This window comes from Solanum tuberosum, unplaced genomic scaffold, assembly GCF_000226075.1.
Source record: "Solanum tuberosum cultivar DM 1-3 516 R44 unplaced genomic scaffold, SolTub_3.0 scf00298, whole genome shotgun sequence".
Lineage (NCBI taxonomy): Eukaryota > Viridiplantae > Streptophyta > Magnoliopsida > Solanales > Solanaceae > Solanum > Solanum tuberosum.
Window position 1 is genome coordinate 641,450 of NW_006239219.1, and position 11,272 is coordinate 652,721.

The 11,272-nt window shown below is 32.1% G+C and overlaps 2 protein-coding genes across 2 annotated transcripts; one reads left to right on the top strand and one right to left on the bottom strand.

The window, feature by feature from the left end:
• The first annotated feature begins 3,664 nt into the window (after positions 1–3,664).
• LOC102582339 (zinc finger protein CONSTANS-LIKE 13) lies at positions 3,665–6,818 on the top strand. Its single transcript, XM_006359368.2, has 4 exons — positions 3,665–4,394; positions 5,191–5,403; positions 5,943–6,217; positions 6,324–6,818. The coding sequence occupies exons 1-4, from the start codon at positions 3,855–3,857 to the stop codon at positions 6,433–6,435; spliced, it is 1,140 nt and encodes a 379-aa protein (XP_006359430.1). The 5' UTR covers positions 3,665–3,854; the 3' UTR covers positions 6,436–6,818.
• Positions 6,819–8,205: 1,387 nt separating this feature from the next.
• LOC102588625 (CASP-like protein 1E2) lies at positions 8,206–10,614 on the bottom strand. The gene is made up of 2 exons (XM_006359385.2): positions 10,202–10,614; positions 8,206–8,711 (listed from the first exon to the last, which is right to left on the bottom strand). The coding sequence occupies exons 1-2, from the start codon at positions 10,450–10,452 to the stop codon at positions 8,357–8,359; spliced, it is 606 nt and encodes a 201-aa protein (XP_006359447.1). The 5' UTR covers positions 10,453–10,614; the 3' UTR covers positions 8,206–8,356.
• Positions 10,615–11,272: the final 658 nt, after the last annotated feature.

The window sequence follows — 11,272 nt, forward strand, 5'->3', positions numbered from 1 at the left end:
TCCTTTCACAACTCTCCCAATTTATTTGCACCTGTTTTTTTCCCCCACAGACTCATTAATTATAAGGAAAAGGGTCAAAAATACCCCTCAACTTTGGATGGGTCGGGCATTGGGTTTAAAATGGGGAATGGGTCTTTTTTTAAAATTTGGGTTAAACTGAGTCAATTTGGGGTTTTCCATCCAATTGAGGGGTAAATTTGGTGAAATTTGTAACGGGAGGGGTAAAAATAACTTCATTTTAACGGCGAGGGCGTAGTCAAACAATAAACCAAAGTTGAGGGGTATTTTTGACCCTTTTCCTTATAATTAATGAGTCTGTGGGGGAAAAAATCAGGTGCAAATAAATTGGGAGTGTTTTGATAGGAAAATGTTTTTTAGAGAGTATTTTTTTAAAAAGTAAGTCATTCCTTCTTTTACTTATTTTTAATATATTTGATAAATTGATAAAAATTATTATTTCAGAAATATTTTGTTATATTTTATGCAGACGCTATTTGGATTTGTATGAAAAAAAAAAAAAAGGATTTGTATGAGGGGCTATAGGTGTGGGCAGAAGCGAATTCAGGATTTGAAGACTTCAGATGCATTAATATTATTTTAGTTTAAATATGAGCTTTAAGATAAATTTAAAAAACAAAACAATAAAATAGCATTGTAGCTAGTTTCGAACCAAGTCTTGTGAGTGATTCCACTAGCTTGTGCGTGTATATATGATTATTTTTTTCCAAAGTTGACGGGTACACGTGCAGCCTCACCCTATAGGATGCAGGGGCGGAGCCACCTTATACTAAGGGGTTCATCCGAACCCCCCTTCGACGGAAAATTACATTAATTATACATGTTTAAAATGTTTTTTTATGTATATATAGTAGATGATGAACCCCCTTTGGCTACTTCGTGTGTCTATTTCTACAGATCTTGAACCCCTTATTGAAAATTCTGACTCTGTCACTGATAGAATGGGTCCGCCTTTGGGCGTGGGGATGGCCGATGAGTAGATTGGGGAGAGGGTGGTGTGTGTTGGAGGTAGATAATTAATATAAAGTGCTATTTACATAACTTGTTTTTTTTGTTGGTTTTTTTCACTAGAAAAATTAAGGAACTTAAATTTCTAAAATAAAATATTTTTCAAAAAATATAACTAACTGACTATAACAATAATAATAATAATAGTAAATAATATATATATATATATATATATAAGGAAAGCCGCAGTTCATCAACATGTCTGCTTGCACTTTCTTATTTATTGGACATAAAAGCCCACAAATATTTCCCTGCCGAAAATGTGGGCCCCTTGTTTCTACCTATTCCACATTTTTTCCAATTCAATTTTTAAAAAAGATTTAATTGACTCTAGAAATTTTATTATTGTCAGATGAATTTGAACAGGTGTAATAATATCTATTATAAAAAAATTATTTAAAGGATATTACATATCACAATAATTAGCAAATGAAAACATTTTAAATCATATAAGAAATTTGATTGACTAATTAGAATAGAAGAAGTAACCTATATTATTTTAAAATGACGTTAAAAGTTTTAGAATTCACAAATTAACAACTTAAAATATTTATGATTATTCACGTGAATTGAAATAGGAGTAACATATATTATTCAAAAATTACACAAAAAAATACTATAAATCAACAACAAATTTAATAACTTCAAATATTTTATAAAAAACATATAAAATATTGGTTGATTTTTCGAACTTTATGTGTATCACATATGAGATAAAAAGGGAATTATAACATATATTGGGTCTGTGATTGAGCTTAAAAAAAGAGTAATATATATTGGGCTCGTGCTGGCACGGACACCAAATATCTAGTATATATATAGGGGCGGACCGCCCTTACTCAAGGGATGTCGAGCGACACTCCTACGTTGAAAAATTTCATTGTATATAGAGGTTAAATTTTAGTTTGATATATAATTATATGAAAATTTTTTACCAAAATTATATAATATTATTTTACATATTTATATTGATTTTGAATCTCATGAACATAAGAAATAGAAGTTAACTTAATCATTACAGTTTCAAATTTAAAGCTCAAATATTTTGTTTTATTTTTTAAACTTCCCAAGTAAAATTTTTAGATCCACTACTAAATAATTGAGTCAACTTATCGGAATCCTTCTTTTTCTTTCTTTGAGAAAAGTCAAACTTTTTAAAGGGAAAAAAGATCTCGAACTTTTCCCTTCATCTTGTATTGAACGTTATAAGAAAAAGTGTTAAAAAGAGAAAGTATCGAGGATAGGGCACTTGAAGAAACCTTTTCCTTTTTACCTTTTCTTTTTAAAATAAAATAAAATAGAGTACTACTCATAACTACATTCAAGGAAAGTACCAACTTCACACCTATTTTTTACATAAAATTATGTTCATTTATGTATATGTACTAGTTATAAGTGATAAATTGTGATAAATAATATATCTTAATTAATTATAATTAAGTAATACTAATTTGTAATTTTTAGTCATTGGTTGAACTACTGTTTTTGAGGGATGGAAGAGTCGGTGACTTGTATGAAGGGTTTCCTCTGGTTTATTTATATAGTTTCTTGATATTTGTTACTATTTATTGTTTATTATGTTTCAATTATCACATTATTTTGTTGTTGATATTGAATTTTTTTTTCTTTAATTGATGTAGGACTTTCCATATTATGTGGTGCATATTTCCCAACAACAATGTACTAGTGAAATCCTACAAGTGGGGTCTAAGAAGGTAGAATGTGCACAGATCTTATCATTACCTCGTGGAGGTGGAGAGGCTCTTTTCGAAAGACTCTAGGCTAAAGTGTGGTAAACTAAGGTTCAAAGAAGAAGGAAATAGTAAGGAAAATAGTGCTAAGTCTACAAGAAGGGAGCAAAAACAACATCAAAATAGTGTGATAATCAAAACATAATGAACAATGTACTAGGATAGATTATTTAAAAGTTACAATAAACAATGATAAATATCTAAAAACAAGAACTACAATAATACAATTAGTACAATAACAAACATCAACCAACTTAAGCAAGACAACATTACACTACCAACTAACATTCTACCCTAAAACATGTCATCCACACCCTCTTATTTAAGATCATGTACTCAGTAACATGAAGTTGTGTCATATCATATCTTATCACCTCTCTCTAATGTTTCTTTGGTCTCTCCTTTTATCCTCTATAACCAATCTCTCGCACTTCCTTACTAATGCATCTACACATCTCTTCTTCACATTGTACACCACGGAGGACACTTTTACCTTATTCTGAATACCCTCGTTTCTAATCATATCACTCCTAATATGACTACACATCCACCTCAGCATCTTCATCTATGCAACATGAATCTTCAACATGTGAGCTTTTGACAGACCAACACTCTATCTCATACAACAATATCATCCTAACAACCACTCTATAGAACCTTATTTTTTATTTTCAACAGTAACTTTTTATCACACTTCAGAGTCAAGTCTTTACTTCATTCACGCTACATCAATACAAGGTGGGATATCATCATTGACCTTCATCCTGCTCAACTTGAACAGTTTAGTTTCCAACCCCCCACCCCATCCCCACCCCCACCCCAATATCCCCGTGATCAATCACACGTATGGGGAGATACAAACAAAAAAGTAAATAAGAGAGATATTAATATCTCCACTCTTCCTGGACCCCCAATCCCTTTTCAAAAGTGATAAGATTCTTGTGCCTAACAAACACTCTGCACCTTTCAACAGCCAATGCTGACCAAAAAAACTCTCCAAGAAACTCCTTCCACCTCTACCAAAACTCCATTTTCTTTACAATTAACTAATCATCACTAAAAAGGGTACCAATAAACATGACTGAACTAAAAAAAGATCAAGAAAATCATCAGCAGCAGCAGCAAGAGCCACAAAGGCGACATCTTTGTGATTTTTGTGGAAACAACACAGCACTTTTGTATTGCAGAGCAGATTCAGCTAAGCTCTGTTTTACCTGTGACCGTGAAGTTCATTCTACTAATCAGCTTTTCACTAAACATACTCGTTGGTTACTCTGTAATCTTTGTGATTCTTCTCCAGCTTCTATACTCTGTTGTACAGAGAGCTCTGTTTTGTGTCAAAATTGTGATTGGGAATCTCATAATAAACAATTGTCTCTACATGAAAGGAGGCCACTTGAGGGGTTTAGCGGATGTCCTTCTGTCTCTGAGCTGTTGTCTATTCTTGGATTTGAAGATTTGGGGAAGAAGGAACTTTTGTATGGCGGTGATGGAAGTTATGGTTTCTCTGATTGGGTTATTTGGGATACTCCTTCTGTTGTTAGTCTTGATGATCTGATTGCTAATAATGATTCTGAACATAATTTTCAAGCTATTGGGGTTCCTCCTCTACCTAAGGTTATTACTTTTTATCCATTTGTTATCTTAGCTCTCGTTTAGCCATAGATTTTGCAATTGAAACTTGAAATTTTGAGCTCTCGTTTGGCCATAGATTTTGCAATTGAAACATGAAATTTTGAGTTTTTGAAGTTTTGTGAGTGGGACTGAAAACTTTAATATATTTTGAAGATGAAATTTCAAAATCCGATAAGATTTTATGGCTAAACAGATATATGAAGATAAATTTTCAAAATTTGATCTAACATCTATGGTCAAACGCTAGCTCGGATTACTTAATCGTGTCTTCAATATGTCATCGTGCACACAGGTAGAATCAGGAGTTTTAGTCTATGAATTCTGAATCATAATCTTGTTGATTAATGAGATTTTGGATAGATTATTTAATATATGTCAAATGAATTTGTCTTAACATAAATACAAAGTTTGAGCTAAACCTACTAGTTCTTCCGACCCTTAGTTAACAATTAAAATGAATGGCTCCGCTCAGGCGCTCACACCAATGCGAGCTTGAATGGTATAAAGACTATGAATCTTATATGATAATAGATGGCGATGAGACTCGAAACTTAGTTCTAATACCATGTTGAATCTTGTGACTAAACTCATTTAATTTTAAACCTCAAACTGTTAGAGAAAACATATTTTAATTTACTTAATTATGTTTTCGACAGGTTGAGGTATCTCTTATCATGCTCCTTTGACACTATATTGTTCTAGTGTTTTCTCTAACAAAATAAATAGTATTGGATTCTTACATGCTAAGGTTTTTTTCCTAATATATTTTTGTAATCAGAACCGAAATGCTGCTTGTGGAAAACACAAGGAAGAAATACTTAGTCAGCTTCGCGAATTATCAAAGTTGGAACCAAATTCTGGTGATGATCAAGATGAAACTGTACCAACTATAGGATTTCAATCTATGGAACCTGTCCAAAATTGTCCGTTGAGATTTAAAGGTTTGGGATTTATGCAGAATTCAGATCAACATGTAGTTCCTTCATCTGAGGTAAAGGTTATTTCATTCTCTGTTACTCCTCTTATAGTTGTTAAATGTTTGATTTGTGTGACGTTTGTCTAAAAACTTAAGTTGTTAGAGCGTTAAATGAACCTTGGATATAATTAATTCGAAAAATTAGCTCAAGAGGTGAGAATTGTCCAACCCCATCCATGTTCGACCAAGACACTATACGGTATTGGATGCATGAACAATCCGACTTATAAACACTGAATATTATCTTTTTGATAGTTTTATGAATCACAATTAGTTGCACTCAACCTTCACTTAGAAAACAAAAACAACAACAAACTCAGTGTAATCCCACAAGTAGGGTATGGGGTATAAGATGTACGGTCCTTACCTACCTTTATGGGATATAGAGGTTGTTTTTGATTGACCCTCGGCAACCCCTCCTCCTTTATCTGAGCTTGAGACTAGCAATGTGAACGAGGCAGAGTTAACTTTGACATAGAAAATGATCTTAAAAAGAGGAAGTTTAGCATTTGCAGTGTTGAACAACATGACTTGATCATGGTCCTTGCCTGCAGGGAAGTGCCTTTCATTGGCACGGTGATACTGGTGAATTCGCAGATCAAGGCTTTTCTTCTTCTTTAATGGACTGCTTCATTGAGACGAAGTGCTTACTTCCCAACAGAGATTCAGATGTTTGTGATGCTTCGGGTGGAGCAAATGAAGAACAATCTCATAATCCTCCCACTACTGAAACATTTCAAATGGTACCTAAAGTTGTTCATCGCGAGTTAAACAGCCAAGAAAGAGAAACTGCTGTGTCACGGTACAAGGAGAAGAAGAAAACAAGGAGGTAACAACACTTTGCCTTTTCATTATGTCTTTTAAGTCGCGTTTTGCTTGGTATTAGAGCTGAATTAGTATTCTATTCTGTTTTCTAACTGAGATGTTTTTATCAGATATGAGAAGCATATTAGGTACGAGTCAAGGAAGGCTCGTGCAGAAACTAGAACGCGAATCAAGGGACGTTTTGCCAAGATGGATTACAGGGATTCCTCCGTGCATCAGTAATGTCAAAGGTTGTTTTTTTTTTCCGAATAAGGTTGCATAAGCAAACAATCCAGGACATTCTGCTTGAAGATCATCGGTATACTGTAATGAAAAACGTGTTGTCAATTCTGTTATGTGGACTGCAAATCTGTTATTAGCTCGATCGTAGGATCTATAGAGGCAATTAGGAAGTCTTTTTCCTTTTTTCAGCATGTATTTATAGACTATAGTAATTTGTAAAGCTAAAAAAGTTGATAAAAACATGTAGCATAGAAAAGGGGTAAAAAAAAGTGAGATTTTTAGTATAGTTGTTTTTGTGTAGCTTGTTGTGATGTAGGCTTTTGCAGTTCAGCTTATATTATACCTCATTCAAGTGTCTATCAAATTAGTGAACTTTTGCAGTTCTATGTGTTACAGCTTTTCTTTTTACTCAAAGATGTGATGGAATTTCGATTTTATGAACTCAGAGTCTTCAGGTTGTTGATAGTGACAGAGCCAGAATTTTTACTAACAAGTTCAGAATATGAAGGAAGTTAAGAGTATCATCATCTAATCTATATGTTTAAAAAAATAATTTTAACCTTACAGATACGTTTGTAATTTTCCGGGGTTCGGATTGCTCCCACATGGCCATGTGACTTTCCATAAATCAGCAACCATGCCATGTGGACCAATATCATGTGTTTGTGATTCCAATTGGAGCATATCATTTTAGGGTGCAAGTCATAATAGGTTTGAAGTTTTCTTACTCCCCCATTAATTTTGACTTCTAAATACTCATTGTTAGTACCTTTTTGGTTTTTTTTTCTCTCCTTTAATTTTCTTTTGCCCCACTTTTAAAGTTGCTTCTTAGGAAGTGTTTGGCACAGAGAAAAAATTGATTTTTTTCTTTAGGAAGTTCTTTGAAAATTAGGAAAATGATCCCCTAGTACAAGTAGGGAATACAAGTTTCATATGTGATGTATTACATTGATTATGTACTTTTCACCCTTCAACATGCCCCATCTTTTCCCTCAGCCCCACCAACCTTACACTAACTCCCACCTCTGATGTTGTCTAAATTATAGATAAATTCTTTTAGAATAATATTTTTTATTTATGTATCGAACACAAGAAAAGAAGTATAACACACTTATTTTTTTCAAAAATATTTTTTCACGAAAGACATTTTCCTTTCTACCAAACACACCCTTAGTGTTTTGTTTTTTCAATTATGTCTCTGGCTGAATCCTTTCTTTGATATGAAGTATAATCTTTTAATGGTTGAGTGACTTCTGATTTTTATTTTATAAAATAAATTATCCAAATTATCTCTAGATCGTGTTGTATTAGCAAAAAAGGAGCAAAAGGGGGCTAAGTCTGACCTCAATAGTCAATACAACGCAAAGCCACGGGTGAAACAATCACCCAAGAATCATCAGAATGCGTACAAAATATTAGAAGTTTAAAAATGAGAAAAACGAGGGGCGAGTTTTTATTGAAGTAGGGGTGGAGCTCCTCATAGAGAGTTGAAAAGCGTCAGTTCTCATATTGAGGCTTAGGTTGATGGGGTATGCCGGTAGGGCGTGGCCTATTCCTATTCAACAACAAGAAGTCTAAGATCCAAGATCCATCCCACTATATTTATTATTCCCTTTATGACTATAAATGCAGACTTGATATTAATATACTGTTTTTGATAATTCTCTCATGGTTAAAGATATTACATGTCGTCTTTATTAAAGATATGTGCAAAAATCTGAAAAGACAACTAATATGAAACGATTTTAAGACATATACAATTGGAGTTAATTCCATTATAAATAGTAGGTGTATTATTAGTGTAGTTCATTGCAATGTAATGGCTACAAATATAGCTGACAAATAATAAATATGAGTACAAATTTCATCTAACTTCATTTCGAGAGTCATCATAGCTTTTTTATATTTCGACATAGACCCTTTAATAATTTAAAGTAGTTCTATGAAGATTATAAGTGAATAGCAACACAATGCAAAAAAAGAAGAATGAACCAAACATAGATATAACAAGTGCAGCTCCCCCTTGGATACAATATCTCTTAAAAGCATAACAAACTTTGTGCCATTGAGTGTGTGAGTTTCCATTCAAAGCAATGAGTCCAATTGAAGCCGACGCCCCGTTGGCTGAAAAAAGTAATGCCACCATAGTCAAGTCTAGAGCAACAACAAGAATAGAGCCTTTCCAATTTCTTCCTCTACTTCCTCCTATTAGAGCTATAAACGCCATAGATATCGCTGCATATGCACATGCTACCGCATTCACAGCCACAAAGTACCTGTCATTTGTTGAACAACGAAAGGTTTAACTTTTGTACACTGACGGTGTTAATAAGTTTATGTGATTATGTTATTAAGTTGACTTCTTCCTCAGAGCAAGAGTTATAATTGATGATTAGATTTAGTTGCCTCTCTACTCAATTAATTGAATATAGTTGCACAAAGCAACATTAGAAGAACTAATTGTTTTGTACAATAACAAAACAATTATTTACTATTCATGTTTATTTTTTAAATAATTTTGTAGGGGGGATTCCAAGAATTTTGGAAGCTGAACATGCTAAAAAAGACGTGTGAAATAGATAATACATGTAAGTGTACACACTACAAGAAAAGTGTGAATTACTTGGCATACTGTCTTATTTTTCAGGTTACTAATTCAGTTATTATAAACGGTTATGTATAGTTATCTTTTTTTACAAATTTTAGTTAGGTAACTAACTTTGCCTTATATATTAGATTACTAATTTCACTTATTATAGATGCCGGTTTACTATACAAAGTCACCCACTATCTTATTTTTCAGATTACTTATAATTCAGTTATTATAGACAGTTACATGTAGTCATTTTTCTTTATTAGTTTTAGATAACTAGCTTTGTCTTATTATTCAGATTACTAATTTCACTTATTATACAGATGCTGGTTAGTGGTTACAACTTACGTGTAGTTATTTTTTAAAACTAGTTTTAGGCATCTAGCTTTGCCTTATTTTTCAAATTACTAATGTCACTTATTACAAATGTTGGTTACATGTGATTATCTTTTTAACTAGCTTTACACTACTATAACTTGTTATTTGAAAAATTAGTAATTTCATTTGTTATAGACACACTACAAGAAAAGTGTGAATTACATGGGAATTTTCCTGGGGATTAGTATGAAAATTTGCAGAAAAATAAGTTTCCTACGGATTTTCATACTAATCCCCAGGAAAATTCCCATGTAATTCACACTTTTCTTGTAGTGTGTCTATAACAAATGAAATTACTAATTTTTCAAATAACAAGTTATAGTAGTGTAAAGCTAGTTAAAAAGATAATCACATGTAACCAACATTTGTAATAAGTGACATTAGTAATTTGAAAAATAAGGCAAAGCTAGATGCCTAAAACTAGTTTTAAAAAATAACTACACGTAAGTTGTAACCACTAACCAGCATCTGTATAATAAGTGAAATTAGTAATCTGAATAATAAGACAAAGCTAGTTATCTAAAACTAATAAAGAAAAATGACTACATGTAACTGTCTATAATAACTGAATTATAAGTAATCTGAAAAATAAGATAGTGGGTGACTTTGTATAGTAAACCGGCATCTATAATAAGTGAAATTAGTAATCTAATATATAAGGCAAAGTTAGTTACCTAACTAAAATTTGTAAAAAAAGATAACTATACATAACCGTTTATAATAACTGAATTAGTAACCTGAAAAATAAGACAGTATGCGATCGAGTTTATATAGTATGTGTTAGAATAAACTTACACAGTGGAAGACATATAACTCCATTTGGCAGTTAGAGTTAGGTGCAAAGGAGGCAATCCATCTACAAGAGATATTGCAACTGATTCAGTATCCTTATTAGAACCAGCCACAATAGCAGCTACTAAAGTAAAAATTAGCCCCATAATTCTCAAAATCATTTCATATCTTCTACACTTAACCATTTCTTCATCACATCTATTCTTTCCCTCATTAGAACCACTTGCCCCATTGCATGTCTCCAATGTCTTCATAATGGTTACTACTATATGGTCGATCGTGAATTTCGAATACTGGATAGTTATATTGAAGACAAGTTATAAAGACTAAAGTACATAACAAAGATATGTATATATTGTTGTGTGAATATAATGTTTGTAAATTTGGAATTATAAATAGAGAGTACAACATAGACATGAATTATTATTTTATGATTGATAAATGTGGTAGTTGTCTACTTGCCTATTGCGTTGGTTGGAGGATATGTTGCATTTAATTCATGATTAAGCCTTATTGGTGTTACTCTAATTTAGTGATTTGGGAATAGAAAAGAAGAAAAGACAAGTTGTGCATGATGATTTATAAAAGAGACATGACTTGCTCAACTTGAAATAATGGGACGACATTGATTAATATGGTGTTTGACTAAAGACTATAAATTGGTCATCCTTTCCTACAAAAAGATATTTCCAATTTTTATTTTTATTTGTAATTTTTTGTCATATACTAAAGGCTCATTTACCACCTCCTCGAGGTAATGTAAGATATGCGTACACACTATCCTCTTCAGATTCAATTTAGTGAGATTTCACTGAATATGTTGTTATTATTGTATATTAAAGGCTCATTTAGTACCAAGGATAATGAATAACTAATTTTAAATTAATTTTAAAATGAGTTTACCCTATTTGAGTATTATGAAGAAAAAGATCGAGTATTTTTACATGAGTTGTCAATACATAATTTGTCTTTCTTTGTTTAAATTTTGTAATAGTAGACACGTTTATTGATGGTTTGCATTAAATGAAACATCAATTTTATATATATATATATATATATATATATATATATATA